This window comes from Microchirus variegatus (genome assembly GCF_963457635.1).
Source record: "Microchirus variegatus genome assembly, chromosome: 20".
NCBI lineage: Eukaryota > Metazoa > Chordata > Actinopteri > Pleuronectiformes > Soleidae > Microchirus > Microchirus variegatus.
Window position 1 is genome coordinate 15,175,310 of NC_139821.1, and position 20,285 is coordinate 15,195,594.

The window sequence follows — 20,285 nt, forward strand, 5'->3', positions numbered from 1 at the left end:
GTAACTGGTGGGAATGTGTTAAATCAGCATTCACTCCCAGTTCAAATGGATATGTTAGTGTTAAAGGTCACATTAGTGGTCCTGTTGCACATATATGTTAGTTATGGAGGTCTATTTACATACATTAACTTGTTGTTATGGTCAAAAACAGCTGGAAACGAGCTGATATAAATCTTTCCTTTTTGAAGCGCTTGTCAGCCACGCTATTTCAGACATAAATCTCGCCTTAGAAGACAGACTGTGTTGTGATTGGCCAGTACCCGGAAGTGACATTCAGCACACCAGCTCTCAGAAGCGCAGCTCCCCCTTCTGGAACGGTGGATGCACTGCTACTCATTATCAAAACATTGTTTTAACATTGTTTAAAAATAGCTTCTTCACGACTCCCCGCCCCTTTTATGACTTTGACCCGGAGTCAGACCCAGAGTCAGAAGACACTGTCGCTCGTGAGACACCTCCACAACGGACGTTATTCTTCTTCTGCGGTTCAATGAACGCAACCGGATGTGCCCGGACTAGTGCCCGGAGCAGGAGGATCTGCTGTTCCGGAGAACCACTGTTTAAGTAACTATAACGATTTTCAGAGATCTCGCTGAGCCCGAGATTACAATAAACACAGCGTTCTCAGCAGTGGCCGAACTGTTTGTTTAGAAACTTCAGGGCTTTATAAACAAGGTAATGACGCAGATACACACTAAAAAACAGCGTTAATTGGAACTTCCGGTCTAGTTCCACTTTAAAGTGATGTACAGAAGGACACCGAGTTGTTCTAATCTATGGCAGAAAGAAGTTAAAAGGATTTGTGTGAGAAACAATTAAAAAACACCAAAAAAATATATAATTCAAAAGGAAAAAAAACTTTTGTCAGAAGTGGGATTTGAACCCACGCCTCCAGAGGAGACTACGGCCTAAACGTAGCGCCTTAGACCACTCGGCCATCCTGACTAGAGGACAAGTGGAAAGCTATCACTCAGTCAGCCAGCACCTGCTCAGATGTGTTTGTCATTTAGTTGTTTTGGTGGTGAACCAGGGTCGTCTATCTCGGTGAACGCTGTGTGGTTGAAAAACCTTATGTTGTCCTGATCCATCTAGACTGCGTTTCAACGACATGACAACCTCCTACGTTTAAGATGCAGGCCTGCAGCTTCGGCCGCTCATGAGAGAGGCCACCCAGCAAAGGGCTTGGATGGTGCACAGAGGTGTAAGATGACAGAGGGGTGTCAGATGTTGGAAGTCATCCATATGCACACTGAAAATTAAATGCGTGTGCACGGGACAGCGTTGGTCCTGCACTGAGCAGAGGAACCGAGGGGCAGAGGGTACAAAAGTTCATGTTCTGATTGCCTCCAAGAATAAACGTAAACCTCACAGTGACTAATTTTAAATTACACCGTGCAACATGGAATGTTTTTTAAACAAAGCTGCATTTATGTGCCTGATTCCCTGAGTTAGGCAGTCCTTCCAACGTCCTTGTATTTAAGTGCGTTCACCTTGAAATGTAGAAAGAAAATGAATGCTGCATTGACTTCTTATCAGTATTTATTTTATCAAATAGCTGATCCAACTGTGTCAAGTGCATTTGTGAAACATAACTAATTTTAATGCCCTTATGTTTTGACTTGATGGGGGCATTTTATGACTGAATGCACCATTATCCCCTAATTTACTCAGTGTTAAAAAATATCCTGCCTTGTCATTCAGCTTCCAGTAAACTTCACAAAAAAAGCATTGACTGTTTCTTCCATCTGCTTTGATTACAACTTACGAAAAGAGGACGATGCCAGTGTTGGACATGGCGTAAGACAAGCCCAGGATGCCGCTGCCCATGATGGCATTACTCAAGTTGAAGACAGACATCCCGAAGGAGGTATGACCTGGATGCTGCTCAGGCAGAAGAGAGAGAGAGAGAGAGAGAGGAGAAAAATTGGCTTGAAATTCTTTTTTCCATCTGGACATTAAATGTCAGCAGTACCATATTTTCCTAGAAACAGAACATCCTCATACTCAATGGTAGGAAAACACGGACAAACTGATGACATCAGTGTTATGATGATCTGTGAATTTCCTCACATATTCGTCATGATAATCTTCATATTTCTTCTTCCTCATCATCCCGTTTGTCAAGAACTTCTGGCTTTCTCCATCATCGATGTCGTCAGTGAACTGGCTATGAGGACCAAGAAAGAATCAGTGTCAGCAGTTGCTTGAAAAGAAGGCACTTGTAATATATACAGAAAAGTATTAGTAGGTCCACATTCTTTCAAGGGCAGAATGAACAGAAATGTGCCGAACGTGCTGACAAACCAGAGTTCCAGTGTCACATGAAGCCGTTTCGAGTCAACTCATTTGGAAAAGTGACCTGCTGACCTGCTTATGGTGGCCTTATCTGCCTCGATGTAGCGGTCGTCCAGGCTGTCGTTGCTCTCGTCATCGGCCTCCGTGCAGACCTTTCTCAGCTCCATATCCATAACCCCTGGCATAGCTGTGCACAGGACAATGCAAGACAGGGAAATTCCGTTTTCACAATTTCCCGGGCTAAGATGTCGGCAAGGCGGCGATACGTTTCCCTCTTCAACTTCTGGTAGACCTTGATGTCTGTAAGAAAATAACTACAAACAAACAGACAAAACATGGAAAGAGTCAGTGATGCAAAGTTCAAACTGCACCCATCACGTCTTGAAAAGCACTTTTCATGCACAAAGGCAGATTCTTTATTATGATTCAAAAGATGTCAAAAGTGTACACAGATAATCATGGTATGACCTCAGATTCTAGTCGAAAGCAGAAAAAAAAATGAGAAAAGCAATTTGCGACTGCAGAATAATCTATTCTCTGGTCTCAGTGTCCACAATGGACCCTTTCGGCCTTGATGAAGAACAGGGCCCCTCTCCACTGTAAACCAGTCCATCTCATTTCCTGGAAGTGTGAGGGTATTTGTTATGTTACCTCGAGGACCAGAGTAGTGACATGATGCAAGTCATACTGCCCTGAAATCAGCTTAACCAACACTAACAAAGCAGAAGTCATGTATGTTACTCCTATTTTTTCCATTTTATACCGCCTTTGGTTTACGATATTAATTTTGTATATTACAACTGAGAAAAAACACATGAATGACAAAAAAAAAGCCTCATTATGGCTAACATGAACCTGATGTCTTCTCAAGGATGTGACAAGCCGATGCTGACGCAAACAGATGAATGGCTGGTGTTTAGTCAACAAACCCTAAAAGCGAGTTAAAGACACATTCATGAGGCCGCTCGACCACAGCCTCCTCCAACAGTAAAAGAAACGCATTATATAGAAGTTACATAATCGTCAACTTATGTAAGCAGGACAGGGCCGGCAGAGGACATGGAGTGGAATATTTAAGGCCGAACTAGTTTATATTTAGGGACTGTTGGACATACATGCTTGGAAGGAAAAATCTCAAACCTGACAAACAACTAACCATAGCAAAAACAAACAAAACAAAACCGCACAGCAGCTTGATTTGACTGTAATTTTGTTTTTCTTTCCGGAGAGGTCGGAACATTCTCCATGACAATATTCCGGTGGGGGAACATTATGTGTGTGGGACCAGTCTAAACAGCCGCTTGAGACAAACTGTTTCTACTGTGTAGAAAGTTACGAAATTCAAAAGAAACGCTGCTAAATCCAATTCAGGCGAGTCACGAGCATTGACCACGTAGGTAGCTTCTAAAGCTAATAAGAGGAACAAGGAAAAACCGATATGCTAACAGACGCGCGCACAAATACAAGGACGTCAGCGGAGACGCAAGACGAGAATTTGTCCAGGACAAACGCAAATTTAAGCGCATTGTGTTAAAGCAGTGTTTTTCAACCTTTTTTGAGCCAAGGTGCATTTTTTTCATTGAAAAAATCACGAGGCACACCAAAAATGATACTCTGTAGCCTATATTAACAATTTAGTCATTCTTATCAAAGTGTCTTGAATATTTATATCCATATTTTTTGCAGATAATTAATTATTTGTTTTCAAAAAATGTTTTTAGACCAATTAGGTGAAATTGGATAATTTCCCACGGCACACCTGACGATCTCTCACGGCACACTAGTTGAAAAACACTGTGTTAAAGAACACCATAACATGCTAGAAAGCACAATAGTTACATAGTTACAATTTCCAAAATAAAATGTTTTGTCTGAAGTTATGTACTTCCAGACTAAAAGCACATGTTTACAGAGTGCAATGTCCTATTGCATAAATAGATGTATACATTTATTGTACTCATTCATATATAAACAATTTTTGCAGATAAATCTCTCTCATACACTCAGGTCTTTTGCTTCTGAATAATGTCAATTAGAGTCAATGCCGATAAAAAACACGAGTCATTTTATCTGGAAGTAAATACCAAATGAACACAACCCCGCTGGTTAAAAAAAACATTTAAACTAAGGATTAAACAGGTCTATAGACCAGTGGGAATGATTTAAGACACTGTCTTGTTTAGGAAACTGCTGCACAGCAGGATCTTTGCATCCCAAGTGTTTACAGTAGACAAACCACTATGTACCAAAGTACACACTGCATGTAATGTCAGAGGTGTTAAACCCCCCCCCCCCAGCCTGACCCTGGTTTATGCGGTTTGACCCGCAGGATCAAGCTTTCCTTTTAAATAGGGGTTCTGTCATTGATAGGCTGCTGTTTTTTTCAAGTGCAATATCCCAGAGCCAACACAGATTTAGTGGCTGCATTACCGTTAACAACTACATCACACACTCCAGTACATCTAATCTCTCAGTGTCACACTCTTGCTGCACGGCGAGAGAGACCGGCAGACTGTTGCCTCGCATCTCACTGCCGAGAGGATTAACCTGTCTGAACTTTATCATTCTATTAATTCAAGGAACGTCTGTCTGTGCGTGTGAGTCAGTTGAAGTGCAGGATGCTCAGCTGGTGAGCGATGCTGCATGAGTTCCGTCCTAGAAATGATGTGACCCGCTGGTCTGTGAACTGTCATTAAAGTATAGTTCCTGTCCGTTTGTCCGAATATTGCTATGCCAGTCGTGCAAATGGAGAGAGTGTACCTAAAGCAGCGTGCCACGCACGTGATGCTGAGTCACTTGAAGCCCGAGACGTGGGCACTGCACTAGTATTTCTATAAATGCAAGAAACGGCTGTCTGTTTATTGCATAACTGTCTGACAAGTTGCAGAACAGACCCTCAAACTCGTCAGGTGACTTTGCAGTGCCGACTCTGACATGGTTTCGATAAGAAAGACGGATACGGGTACTACGGAAGTACTACTGAAGTACTACTGAAGTACCCCTACCCATTTTCATTAACATGTCTTTTATTGACAATGCCATTGTTGTTAATAAGATTGTCGCTCATTTGGCATTTTGTGCCTCGCAGCAAGGAAGACAGACTCTGATGTAGATCAGACTTCACACCAACAATTAACACAATGCATGCAAACTAGAGTTTGAATGGCCACTTCTTGCATTTTCTTAAAGCTTTTACAGTTGTAAAAGAGGAATTCAGAGGCCATTTGCAAAAACACTCGATGCTAAAGAAGAAACAACAACTGTAAACAATGTGACTGCGGAGACGAGGGAGGAGACGCTTTCTAACTATTGCAACCACTGGTGTTTCGCAGGAACACAGAAACTACTACTACGATGAATTTTGCAAGGTTACACGCAGTTTGTTGTTTTCAAATAGAAATGGCAATGTAAAACAATGCAATGAGCAAACTACAAAGGCGGCAACATAGGCATTTTATTTTAGATTCTTCTATGTTGCATGTAACACAGATCATTTAAAAATGTCCCTATTTAAACTTTAAAAAAGGTTAAATATCTTGCCACATATTTTACAGCTGAAGCAAGAATGCAAATACACAGTGATGAAAGAAAGAAATATATAAATCAATAAATTAAGAAAGAAAGACTTCCAGCTCTACATTAAATAATGCAACTACATAAAAATAACAAGCATCCTGCATCCAACAAAAGATTAATTCAGTCTCCAACTCTACTGAAACAATCCAGCAAACTCATATATCCTCCACCCAAACAAAGTCTTGCATCAGCCACTTCTATGTGGTTGTCTCTTGCCTGCAACAGCTCAGCATTCCTCAGTAAATCAAGAAAAGTGAAAGCAAAGGGGGGAAAAAAGACATTTGCTCCATAAAACCTACAGTTTACAGAAGAAACTCCTGGTGTAAGACGACACTTCCCTTTGGAAATCTGTGTCTGAAAGATGGTTGATTATTTCCATGCACAATGAAGCAAAAACCTTGATTCAAAGCATGTATAGTCACTTACTATTATCAAGAAAGTTCCCTTTTCTGTTCCCTGATCTTTCTTTTTGGGAGGATTTAGGATGTATACTACAGTAGAAGTGTGAGGAGCAGCAGCTCTTTAGTCACTCAGGTGAAAATACAGGCTTTTAAAACGGAGGAGGGAGGTCCTCTGCTGACCAATGAGGACAGTTTGCATAGGCCCCTCCCTTGAATATGGCTGTAACCACATAGATATAAACATGTCGAGTTCAACAGAAGAGAGCAAGAAGGCCAATGGAGGGGGAAATAACTGAGGTGCCCACAAGAGAGGCGCCTATAGGTGATAATGAATGGACAAAGACAGAGAGAGAGAGAGAGAGAGAAGAGGGAGAAAGAGGGAGAGAATCTTAGGACAGAATGTTCATCACCGTCAGACTGAGGACACTATAAAGCTCCAACTCTGTTATATACCCACTGTTGCTTCAACCTGTGATCACATGACAACTATATGACCACCCAGTTTTAAGCAGATGCTCATGTCATGCGTATATCGACCTACAATGAACTCGCGAACCGAAAGACGGACGATCTCCCACACTCAAAGCCACCGGCTCTGTACGTCACTGTACCACCTCTTGTGAAACACACACAAAGACAAATTGTTTGTTCATGCAGCTGCACACACATGCAAGACCCAGAGATACCCAGCTGCACTGTGGATAATAGTCAGAGGTTTTTTTTGGTGGAGGTTGTGCCGCTGACTGACCAATGAGAGGATCGGCAGACAGTGTTGTCGGGATGTCACTTTGCCCGAGGCCACTTTCACGTCAAGGATAAAGTGTTATCTCAATCGACTTTGTGATTCAGTCTGAATGAAAGTCAAAGATGACGACATTTTACTCAACGGGAGATAATTCGCGACGCCTGGATAACTGAAAGTCTTTAAACTTTCTAAGAACGGAGGAGGTACGGACAGCTGCAAAACAAAACGAGAAAGATTTGGAATTGTTTGAATATTTGACACAAAAAAAACCTTTGGACTATTCTTCAAAGATGGTCAGCATTTGTATGAATTCAATGTATCTGAACATGAAAATCTCAACGTTCACGCTATTGTAACTACAGTGATAGAAGTGAGATTCCAAACTCCCACAACAGTGAACTCCTTGACTCCTCCACTCTGTAGCTGTTCCTCTATTCCTTAAATGGCACCTTGGGAGTGTACGTGGGGGGCTTCATACACATATTCAGCCAATCACCTCTGACCAGAAAGCTCACCATCGTGACCCAATGCGACAACATGCCAGACTCAAAAGGTCGGCCTGGGGGGTCAGAGACAAGCAGCTAACTTTAGAAGTGAGCAATGACTCGGCTACCCTTGAAATCTGATGTATACTGTCTGTGAAGAAATAACCCATAAACAACGTTGTCAGACTAAATAAATGCTAACAAAAACCAAAACCCTCTTATTGTGCCTTTAGAAAGGAAGCAGCGACCTGTAGTAGAACATTGTTTCTGCCTGTAATGCTGTTGAAATCGTAAAAATGTGCTTCAGGCACAGGTGTTTTCTGCCAATAATGTTTTTGAGCTTAATTTTTACAAAACATGTCACTATGTGTTGAGAAAGTGTCTTCTTCTTTGTTGTGACACAGATGGGGTTGGTAAAAAAAAGGATTTGCTCAAGTAAGAGTTGGGCAACACTATTTGCTTGTTTTGCTCCAATACAGCTGTGGATCTTTGAAGCAGCTTCAGTGCAGAAAGCGCGCAACACCTCATAAAAACTCCTCTAATTAGCATCAAACCATGGCCAAATCCAGAACACTTTCATTTGAAAGAACAGCAGCTGTGTTTCAGAAGTAATGTGGCCATAATAACACCCTAAAAACAAGTGAGTTAAAGATGTGAGTTAAACAAGTTCCCATTCAGGAGCACTTTGCACACGAGTGCTGGTGGAAGTCAGACGTTGATTTTTTCCTCGGCTGTTGTTTGATGAGAAACAACAATGGTGAAACATTCTCTTATGAGACAAGAGATGGGAATTTGGAGCCTGTTATCTGCAAATTTCTTAAAATAACCTCGGTGACAGCCAAGCGACATCAGCTGAGCGATGTCCCCTCGTTTAAACTGACCGATGTGGCTTTAACTTTACTGGGCTTTTCTTGTAATTATGTAGCACATACACTACCGTTGTCCTTATTTTTGAAGGAAAATCACTTTTTTTTTCAATGAATATAACATTAAATGAATCATAAATACACTCAATACATTGTTAATGTGGTAAACGACTATTCTAGCTGCAAACGTCTGTTTTTTAATGGAATATGTACAGAGGTGCATAGAGGCCCATTTCCAATGTTCTAATGGTACATGGTGCTAATCACATTAGAAAGGTATTGGATGATTAGAAAACCCTTGAAAACCCTTGTTCAATGATGTTTGCACAGCTGAAAACAGTTTTGCTTGTTCTTTGACGAAAGCAAAGTTATTATTTTGAATAAAAATCATTATTTCTAATTTTGTCAATGTCTTGACTATATTTTCTATTCATTTTGCAACTCTTTTGATGAATAAAAGTTTGCATTTTAATGGAAAACACAAAAAAAATTGTATATGTGACCCCAAACTTTTGAACGGTAGTGTATATACATTAAATTGATAAATAAGCAGCACCTGGAGTAACTGTAAAAGCAGAACCTGTGGCTTTGCTAAACACTAGATGTGATTCGTCCTGAGCAACAGTCCATTACACTTTATGTTATTCGTTATACAGAAACAACAGACTGCAGAATGTTGCTGTCGACCAATTACAATCAAGTATTCAACCAAGTTAAGTGAATAGTTATGTTCGCTAAAGTGCAGAGAATTATAGGAGCGTCAGTCTTCCCTGTTTTGAGTATTTTGTGTGAAATAACTAATAAATGCATAATCATGACAAAGCAATTGCAGCCCGACATGAGACAAATATTAAATAAAGGACTACTTTCCGTCAAATGACCTCAGGGCTTTAACATGGACTCTGGAAAGGTTTGGCCTCTTGAAGAATTTCACAGGTCAGTGGGCAACAGATATTTCTGTCGCCTGCATCTATCGTCTATCTGTTCTGTGGACTCATTTACACGTAGGTGACTGCTGTCAAATATATAATGTAACACTTAGCCTATAATATTTTTAGAAACCTGTTGAACTCTTGCTTTTGCTTGTGCGTCAAACGTTCATCTCGAAAAACACTGTCCAGTTGACGCAAAGTTCCTCTTTTTGACGAAAAGGCTTATTCGTCCTAGAATCTATTTAGTATTTGTATCTCATGTTCCTGTATCGGTGTTTTGGAAGTCAGTGAAAGTTCTGCTGGAATGCTTGTTTCCTGCTGACACGCATGTCTCGACGGCTTCAAATTGCGACCACACTGGAAGCCACAGTTCAGCTCTACCGAAGCAGTTTGGGCTGAAAGGTTATGGAGGTCAGTCGATTGATTCAAAAGTAATCCCATTGGATTCTTATCGCATTTGGACTTTCCCAGTTCATAGAATGTTTTTTTTTCTTGGAAATACTGACACTCTTCTATCTCTCTGGCTAATGGCCAATTAACATAAAGGCCACATTATACTTCTACCACTGTGTAATGCGTTATCCGACTGCGTAACCACGGAGACCCCTCGAGCCTTCATAGTTCTCCGTCGTGGTGCCGGGTATGCACTGCTATTTCCTGCCCGATCAGTAGGGGTCGCTACACAGAAAGACTGTTGTTGTTACAAAAATAACATTGAAACAGTGGCCGTTTCTTGCCTGAAATAAATATTTTTCTGTGTCCCCGGGACACAGTTTTAAGATCATTTGAGGTGAGAAATTAGCCATTTAGAGTCTAAACATGTGGTTTGTGTATTAAACGGATAGTTCGGAATTTTGGACATAAGACCTATTTTCCAACTCAGCCGGTGTGATGGAGACGTCTGGAGACGTTTTCAAGAAATTTCATTCAGTTCTTCTAGTTGCCGAGACTTTAGAAACACTCATTGCACCCGAGGCAAATCAATTGTAACGGCAGACTATCGATGTACACAATATTTCGTGCACCCGGAGGCGACAGAGAGAGTCTCCACAGCCTCTCCGGCGACGTAGAGGGGTCTCCGTAACCTACGTAGAGCACTTTACGCAGGAGTATACTGCGGCCTTAAAGGTGAAGTAAGTAGTTTATAGTGCCATCTAGAGGAGAGGCTGAAATTTACAACACAAAACTGCTCCTCTGCTCACCCCCTCCCTTCCCTGAGCGCTACGGTGTCCGCAGCCGGTCAAATGTCTTCCTCGTTGTCTTTCTCCGTGTCAGCAGATGAGGTTCATGAGGCGAGGGAGAGGGCGAGCTATCGCGGCCATAGCAGACGAAACGGCGAGAGTGGAGGCGGGACTTCCGCTACAAGTAAAGAGACGCTTGTTTTGTTCTCTCGCGTTTGTCCTTACAGGCTCCGGTAGAAACATGGCGTCTCGCTGCTAACAGTGGCTATGCAACCGCGGCCCGCGACCATGTTATTTTACATGACTTTTTGAAACACTACGAAAATGAAACAAAAAATATTATACAGCGACTAGACACAGAGCACATAATATGTATAAAAAAGTGGATTTTGGGTTATTTTAACCCATAAATACTACACAGTGTCCCTTTAAGTCAAAGAAATCAGAAAGCCTGGCTCTCAAAATGCAACCAAACTGTACTACTTCATGGCAGGGAGGAGTCTTTCTGTCATTGAGGTTGCCAGGTAACCTATGTCACACTCAGCACTCAACACTATAGCCTTGAGGGAGGTGAGACCTGTTCACATGCCACAAAGCCAGGTGTCAACATGTGTCAGAGTTCTCCACCTCCACACCTTTCTTTTTTTTTCTACTGCTTTGTGACTTTGTGCAAGTCAAAATGGGATCAAGATTCCTATCTGAGCTTCCTTTAAATACAAATTACTTGAAGTGTAAACAAAGTTTCAGAGGTGAATCCTACTCCTCCTACTATAAAACCTTAGCAGGTTGATGGGTTAAGCACTTCTTGGCCCCGCCCCCTTGTGCGCAAGACAAAAACACCCTGCCACTGCGCCCATTACTCTCCTAACCCTAAATTATCACCATGCCATTATCATCTCAATGACAAACCACAGCGAGTAGTAAAACTCAACCGCACAAGGTTACAATACTCACTGTGTATGTTCAGGGTGATGCAAGCACAGATTTACAGCTGCTGCCTGAAGTCAGCGAAGTTTTACTGTGCATGGCCGTAACAAGAATGCAACCACATCACATGGAGCTGTGAGAGACGGACATCTGTGCACAACTAAGAGTCCGCCTTCTTTCAAATGAGCCAGGCTCTCTCAGTGCATCCACGTAGGAGGAATTCATCATTCTGAATGTGGCACATGGAGACAACCTCTTCCCACACACACACACAAACACACACACACACACACACACACACACACACACACACACACACACACACACACACACACACACACACACACACACACACACACACACTCCTTCAGTTTTCCTCCTGTCAATCTGCAGTCTTGTTTTTTTCATGTTGGAAGCAGACGGATGTGTCAGGACGGATGTGGTTCAGAATCGACACCTGGATCAAAGAAGATGTCGTTTAATAACGCCAAATTAATCCTGAAGCAAACACGATTTTATGTTCTAGCTATAAACGAATATAAACTTCATATTGAGCTGCATATTTTATATTCCCCAGGTGAACACTTGGCTACAAGTGTGCACACATGGTTTGTCTGGAAGTTTTTTCAGACAGATCGTGATTTATCTCCTCACAGCTACTGATGACTGTGCTTCAGAACAACACATTTGCTCATTTTAAGGCTTTTCTATGTGTGTTTACTAAGTTCATTCTCTGCTAAATATATTGCTTTTTATCATGTATACTGGTTGTTGGTGGTTACTGTTTTTCATCTTTCACTTGGGAGTCTCTCATTGAATCGACCCGTTTAACACGTAGCTTTGCACCAGACAAAGTACAGCAACAATACTGCAAAAACACAGCGGCTGAAGAAGAAATTAGTATGTACATTTCCACTGATGCCGACCGAAGCCAAAGCAGAGTAATTTCAGAGTGAAGACAGATTTAAAAAAAAAATCCCATTGGTAAAAAAACAAACAAACTTGTTTTCAACCTGGAATTAATGTGGATTTCTGAGCAGTGGGAACGGGGCGCAACAAAGTGCTGTTTTCTTTGCCTCATACAACCATAAATGTGGCTCTGGGCCAGCACATGCCTTCAGGCTGAGTATAGACAGCTAAAATGTGTGGTTATGTGATACATTAGCAGAAATAATAAGAAAGGAGTTCTCCCTCGAGAGCCCACTATGCTGGACTTTCCCTTTGTCTCATGTTTCTGTAGTCTCTCACCTTCTGAAGAAACTACTGCAGAATTCAATCTGTTCAAACCATTAACTGACAGTCACCTCTTTTTTTCTTTTATAAAGGGCTTTATTTTTTAATTAAAATAGATGCAGACAATGACCGATAAGCAGAGGTGGAAAGTAACGAAATACATTTACTCAAGTTAATGTATTGAATACATTTTTGGTGTATTTTGTATTTTTTAAGTACAATTTAAAATCAGGATTTTGTATTTTTACTTGAGTACGTATTGACTCAAGTATTGTACTTTTATAGTTACTTTATAAATCCTATCCGTTACTGAGTAAAAATACAAATTCAGCACAATGAAGACCTACAGGGGGAAAATATACAGCAGAACCAGACGAATGATGATGTGATTATCACCAGCACTGGCGCGTGAACATAGAGGGCGTGTGCCAAAAGTGATGTAATTTCCTGTGTCGCGCCGGGCGCGTGACCTCCAAAATAGTTTTGGATTTCTGACCCCTTGTCATATTTCTACTGCCCTCACACCCCACGCAAAGTAACTAAGTAACTTTTACTTAAAGTACATTTCAAATGAACTACTTTTTACTTCTACTTGAGTACATTTTCAGATGACTACTTTTACTTCTACTTGAGTAATATTTCATCAAAGTATTGGTACTTTTACTTGAGTACAATATTTTAGTACTTTTTCCACCTCTGCCGATAAGTCAATAAGCACAATACAAGAAGTAAAAACTGGAAAACTGAAACTCATATTTGTATGCTGGAAAGTCTTTGTGACGGGAAATAGCCCGACAAATGAACTTGAATTGATGGGACGGTGACAATGCAACAGTTAAGTGGAAAACTCTGACTGATCGTGAACAAATCACTCACACAAAAAAAAAAAAACACATATTGACAAAAGTGCTGCGTCGTCACGAGGCAGAAGAGGCGAGATGAGCTTCGGCAAACATTGCGTTGACCTTTCGAGCACAACAGCGGTGTGTCACAACCTTGTTTGTGAAGCGTCTCTGCGGCCTCTCGCTCGCTCGTTTTCCTCTTATCAGTTGACATCGATCTCCGAGTACATGTGTGCAAATGGTGATGCAGGTATCTTGCTTTGGAACAAGGGTTTGACCTTGAGAAGAACAGTCAGTACTTTTACATAACATTAGGAAAAACACTTATTCTTGTGTTAGTCCAACTGAAATGGCACAAAAAGTGTAGTTCATGGTAGGGCTGTCATTTAATAATAAATGAATTTATAATGATCTATAATTCCAATAAGTACAACCATAGCTCAGCTTAACTGTACTGCTTGTCTACTGGCCGAACAAGATATATTTTGTGTTATTTTTACCATGACTGATTGAGTTAAAGTCAGATTCTGGTTGACCACACCGGACCTTTGAGACTAAGAATGTTCAGTCTGTGCTATTTTCCACCGCGTGACATTACAGAAGCATCCACTCAGTGTAATTTGAGGGCACGAGAGCATACGTTTGTCCAAATATCTCAGGTTGTTATGTCACCTGTACAAAAATGTCACTGGCCGCCCCAGACACGGAACAGACTGCTCATTCAGGAGGAGGACACCACATTACCAGACTTATTTGCTGATATCATGTTTGCTGATTTGCCTCAACTTGAACTCTGGCCAACAATGAAGGACCGTGGCGAACGCTCCGTGCAGGAAAATTGCACATTTTCAAGCTCATTTGTGAGGAACAAAAAGTCTTACACAAAGCGCTCCTCTACAAAGAGCGTCTTTATTTTAAGACATCAGATGACTGTCATCGAGACCTGTCCTCATTCGTCAAAGCTCGCCTGAGCCATTCATCTGCCAGACCTCAGCATGTTGAATCCAGGGCAGCACATTCAAGAAGAATTATGTCTTTCAACACGTAATGACATAATAATGAATTCATAATGAATCTGCTGATTGTTCAGAGACACGTTGTCGTGGTGCATTTGGCTGCTGCTCAGTTCTGTGACATTACATCACACTGGAAGAGTGACAACAAGAGACTAATGACAATCTCCCTTTGCCTAATCTTTAGATTTAAATTATGTGGTTATCTGATGTCATCTATTGTATTCCTGGCTCAGATTCAAAGAATATACATTCACCGAAAGACTCTTACTGTGTGTTCCAAAAACTCTGTGTTTTTTCACGTGTGGGTTATTAGTAGTTCTCAGGCTTTTATTGTGTTTTCCAATTCTGAAGTGGGGAGTTTAAGGGTATTGTTGACAGAGTGGAAGAAACGCAGAATGTCATACAAAATATGTAGTAAATGGAAGGCTTATAGCCATAGTCTGCATCCGGTGACTTACTGTAGACCAGGGGTTCTCAAAGTTTTGATACCTGAGGGCCAATTTAGGGACCCAACATTGGACCGAGGGCCGCCAAAGGAAAAAAAACTGAAAAAAACCCAGAAAGAAATCCCATTTGTAATAATTTTAATGACCAGATCGCAGTTCTACAGTTCAGCGTTAAGTAATATAAGCGTTAATATAAAGTAATTTAAGCATTAATATAATAATGCTTTATAACACTTTTTTATAATTTACTGGGTAATTCCCCAGTATTTTGGCCATTGTTCTTACCTTCTAATTACAGGTTAATACCAAGTAACACATTTCTGTTACCATATATTTACTGGGTAAATAGCTTGTATTTGGGGGCTGTAGCTACCTGCTTATTACCAGCTTATAACCCAATAATACACCATATAGAAACCAGGTAAATACCCAGAATTTTTGTTTACACTTATTGGTCTGTATCCAGTAATGTCCAATAAACATATAACAAGCTTAGTACCTCCTGGATTAAAACTATCAACTGTAATTCTTTGCGGGCCGCCAGAAATGTTTCTGCGGGCCGCCATTGGCCCCCGGGCCACACTTTGAGAACCAATGCTGTAGACTAAACACAAGTTCAACGACGAAAGCCTGAGGTTTTACAATGGGTGTAGTAGCTGCCCCCTGTCTCAAGGGGACATATCATGCACATGTTAAGGTTTATACTTTTAATTTAGGTCACTACTTACATGTTCAAATATCAGAAAACATATAAGTTTACCCAAAGTAGATACTTTATTTAATCCTCTCAGAGAAATAATGAATAAAGTCCAAAGCTGTGATTGGCCAACAGCTTCCAGCATGTGTAGGAAGTCACACACCCATGGACCATAGGTGGCACGGATCGTACTTATTTTACCTGGAGTCCGATGGCATGGTGGGAGAAGCCACCTTTCGCTCCCAAGGTTCAACATGAGGATGAAGAAGCCAGAAGCAGTCATGTAGACCTTTTACGTGCACAAAAAACACTAACTAATGCACCTGTAAAGTTGTCATTCAGACATGTACAGTACTGACTATTACTGACAAGTACTGACATGCTCCGTGTAGTTCTGTGACTATCACACCTCTGCTTTTACAGAGAAAGTTAAAAGACTCACAACTTAAGAGGATTACGAGTTACAGGAGGCAACTTTGCTCCTGATTGGTCGTCATCGTAAAGACACAAGAGTACGTTTCCTAATATTGTGTTGTGTCTTAACAAGGAATGATGTTCTCTTCGTTGATTTGGACATGGTGTGACACATTCTTCTAAGGAAATGGGGAAATGCTTACAGGGGAACAATGTCAATTTGGATGGCGTTTTTCTGCTGAAAAATTAACAATAGCTTTAAAAGTTATATATATATATCACATTGCTTCACTCCACCTTTCAAGATTCTGAATGAATGATTACATAACTGCAGTCCCGCAGATAAAAATAGGCTGCGCTCTTTACAATGTATGGTGTGTGCCGCCATCTCAGATTTCCATTCAGTGTATTGAGTATATTTGGAAAACTGCCACGCACGCTGTGTCTTTGTGTCAGTGACACCCTCTCCTTTGAGACTAACTTGGTGTAAAGGTTGTGGCTCATTTAGACTCAATCGAGGTCCAAGTTACATCAGCCAGCAGCGGCTGCGGCAGCAGCAGCAGCGCTTCAACCCCCAACTGCTGCGGCCATCTGACCTATATGTGTCATTTTAGATCTAACAGCCAATGAGGGGCCAAGGATCCATGACCAAGCCTCACCCTGCCAAACACCACCAGTAGTCCAATAAAGTTCCAGAAGAATCACCATGATGAGAGCTATATCAGAAAATACAGTGTACGTATGCTGAAGGGGCACGTCACCAATTTAAAAGGGACATATTATAACCTATTTCTCCAAGTTAACTTAGTTCCCTGGTGTCCTAATGAACATGTCTGTGACATGCTTTGGTCAAAATACCATAAGGATGAAGCACCAAAGCAGTTCAATCACCCTGCCAAAACACCCCTGTTTAGAATGCTCGGTTTAGTAGTATCTCTTTAGGTCCACCTTAAAAAAAAGTTTAATTAAACTTAAGGGACAGGAAATGAAATCAGCCACAGAGGCTACTGGGAGCTAACAACAGTTAGCATTTGGAAAAGTGATCATTTGCAGGCTCTAGCAGGCACATTGCCGTCATATATAACATGTATCCACTGGACAGATAAATCCTCTGAGGCTGGAAGTTTGTGTAGAACTCTATGCTGCACTGTGGAGCCAAGAATAGAACTTTTTGCGGACTTACTGTTTTCGGATATCGTTGCCTTTGCCAGCACTCTTGTGTGTTTTACTGACAAAGCGGAGCTCTAGAGACAACAATTCCAGGAATTTAACGCATTGTGACGTGCCAGCGAGTGCGAAGTCAACATTGCTTGTTTTTTCTCCTGTACTTAGACTGAGGAGAACCACAAAAACATGAGTGGGTCATCTTTTTTCACACTTTGCTGACTGACAGGACCTCCAGAGTCCCAAATATAAGGATTTAAATGATTAGAAAGTAGATTTTGCATAATATGTCCCCTTTGAGAACTATCATAGCTTTCTGAGGCTGTAGAGGTAAACCCAATAAATTCATTATAATCGATTAAAAAATCTTGTTGACTAGTGAATCGCTACTTATCACTTTTTTGATAATCGACTTATCACTTTAAGCAATTAAATGTAAATGTGTTGGGGTAACTTTGCTCCTCAAATGTCAGTATTTAAAGGTTTATAGATTTGTGAAACACTGTATTGACAAAGAAAGTAATCAGATAGATGAGAAAATAATTAAAAAATTAAACAGAGACCCAGAAAATAAGCTTAACTTGCAGCCCTTTAAAATAACTGGCACTTACTTTCACTAACCTTCTCATTTCAATTCATGCACACTTCTTTTTGTGCAGTGTTTACGTGTGTCACAATCACTGTAACACACAACAAAGACATAGGGAGCTTAAATTGCCACGCTTATGTAAGTAAGATGGACGAGTTAAGACTAGGTTAAGTGTACATTTACTGTGTGGCAACCAGGGTTTTTTTTTAGCATTGGGTTGGACGATGGCAAGAAGCTGAACTCACTACTCAAACATGCTGAAATATTCTCGTCTGAATCTAGTCTGTCTTCAGTGGAGAGAACAGCAGGACTCTGCTGTTTGTCACTTGGTTTTTCTGATGCTTGGACACCGCGTTTGTACAGAAAGTGACAATGACACATGTCTGAGACGCTTCCAATTGTTGCCTTGCATGATTCACTACCATTGGCTCTGTCTTGAAAGAGCGATCACAAAAACCCTTTACAACAAATGTGACGAGGAGAGTGACAACATGTGAGATGGACTTTAGATGAATGTGTGAATGTGATTAATCCAGTCTGACTGTAGTGCCACAGGCTAATTATCAAGAACATTTTCTATAAACGCATGACAACAATCTGTCCTTGTGATTACAAGTCACAACACATTTATTAGTCCTCAATGAACCCTGCAGGCCACGCGCAGCATGTCCACTTACATAACTCAGTTTTTATATTAATAATTGATCGCAGTTTTTTCTTTTCCTCCACTCAGCACTTCACATACAACCATTTCTGCCGTGTTTCTATCATTTCCGAGCCGAGTGCAAACACAGTGAAGGACAGAGGATGCAAACTGCAAACAATAACAGTCCTTTGTGTTTTCTTGAAGTGAACGAGGGGAAAAAAAAAAACGGAACGCAAAAAGAGCAAAAAAACGTGGGGCAGCAGGCAGGACACACAACAGAGACTTTCAGTGCGTGTGATCAACTGGTGAGTGCACATTATCCGAGTCTCACACGTGAGATAAATGAAGACAAAACCCCTCATTTTGTTGGAGAAATAATAGTAAAAAACAAAAACATCTAGTTCTAGTGACGCCCTGTGCACTCGACAGGAAGCTCATCACAGTCAGCGACTGTTGCTCCGCAGCTTCACTTCGCACGTTTTCTCTACATAGAGCGAAGAAAACACAATAAAATTCGTTCCGTTTAAATCTTTTTTTCCCCACTTCCCCTAGCATCATTTTCTCAGACTGCAGCAACATAATCTGGATTTTTAACTCCGCGCTCCCGCATCATGTCAACTATGATGGTCAAAATGAACCAGCAACACATGCACGGATGCAAACTGTGCAATAATGATCATTAAAGACCATCAGCACCACTGCTACTAATAATACTAATAAAAAACAAATGATGATGATGATAATAATAATAAAAGAATGGATGCATAAGTTACCTATTACTCGAGCGTGGCACACACACAGTTGCTCGCAGGCTGGGGAGGAGGCGCAGCAATGAAAACAGGAGTTGGAGACCCTTCCCATTTAACACGCATGGAGACTGGAGTGGAATTTTCCATCTGCCATGTGATGATGATGGCAGCCCGAGGAGCGTCGTGTTACACCGCCGCGCTCTGCTGGGGGGGGGAGGGGGGGGGGTACTCCTTCTGTCTGAAGATCACCCCCCGCCTTTTACAAGTGAAAAGACACTTAAAAAGAAGTACGCCCCCACCCACCAACTGCTTCCTTGCACTAGTCTGAGTCAATCCAAGGTAACTCATCATTTCAACTGGAATTATTATTATTATTAGTCATAGTTTAGACCAGTGTTTTTCAACCTTTTTTGAGCCAAGGTACTTTTTTTTTCATTGAAAAAATCCTGAGGCACACCCAGAGGTGGAAAGTAACTAAATAAATTCAGTCAAGTTACTGTATTGAATCCTTTTTTTGTGTATTTTGTATTTTTTAAGTACAATTTAAAATCAGGATTGTACTTGGTTACTTTATAAATCCTATCCGTTACTGAGTAAAAATACAAATTTAGCACAATGAAGACAAAAATAATATTTTAATATTTTTTGTATTATACACCATAACCAGACGAATGATGATGTGATTATCAACAGCACTGGCGCGTGAACATAGAGGGCGAGCACCAAAAGTGATGTAGTATCCTGTGTCGCGCAGGGCGCGTGAGCTCCTAAGTGGTTTTGGATTTCTGATCCCTCATATTTCTACTACCCTCACACCCCACGCAGTAACTAAGTAACTTTTACTTAAAGTACATTTCAAATGAACTACTTTTTACTTCTACTTCAGTACATTTTCAGATGACTACTTTTACTTCTACTTGAGTAATATTTCATCAAAGTATTGGTACTTTTACTTGAGTACAATAATTTTGTACTTTTTCCACCTCTGGGCACACCACCAAACAAAAATGTTTAAAAAATTATACTCTGTAGCCTATATTATCAATTGAGTCATTCTTATCAAAGTGTCTTGAATATTTTT

General features: G+C 40.9%; 1 protein-coding gene across 1 annotated transcript in view; it reads right to left on the reverse strand.

Moving 5' to 3' along the window:
- The window catches only part of slc38a4 (solute carrier family 38 member 4), a 34,682-nt gene extending 15,369 nt beyond the window's left edge, over window positions 1-19,313 (reverse strand). The window contains exons 1-4 of the mRNA XM_083907306.1: window positions 19,229-19,313; window positions 2,368-2,609; window positions 2,071-2,167; window positions 1,766-1,881 (exon numbers count right to left, since the gene is read on the reverse strand). Coding sequence (XP_083763432.1) covers window positions 1,766-1,881; window positions 2,071-2,167; window positions 2,368-2,480 — 326 coding nt within the window. The 5' untranslated portion in view covers window positions 2,481-2,609; window positions 19,229-19,313. The remainder of the gene's footprint in view (window positions 1-1,765; window positions 1,882-2,070; window positions 2,168-2,367; window positions 2,610-19,228) is intronic.
- Between the last annotated feature and the right edge of the window lie 972 nt (window positions 19,314-20,285).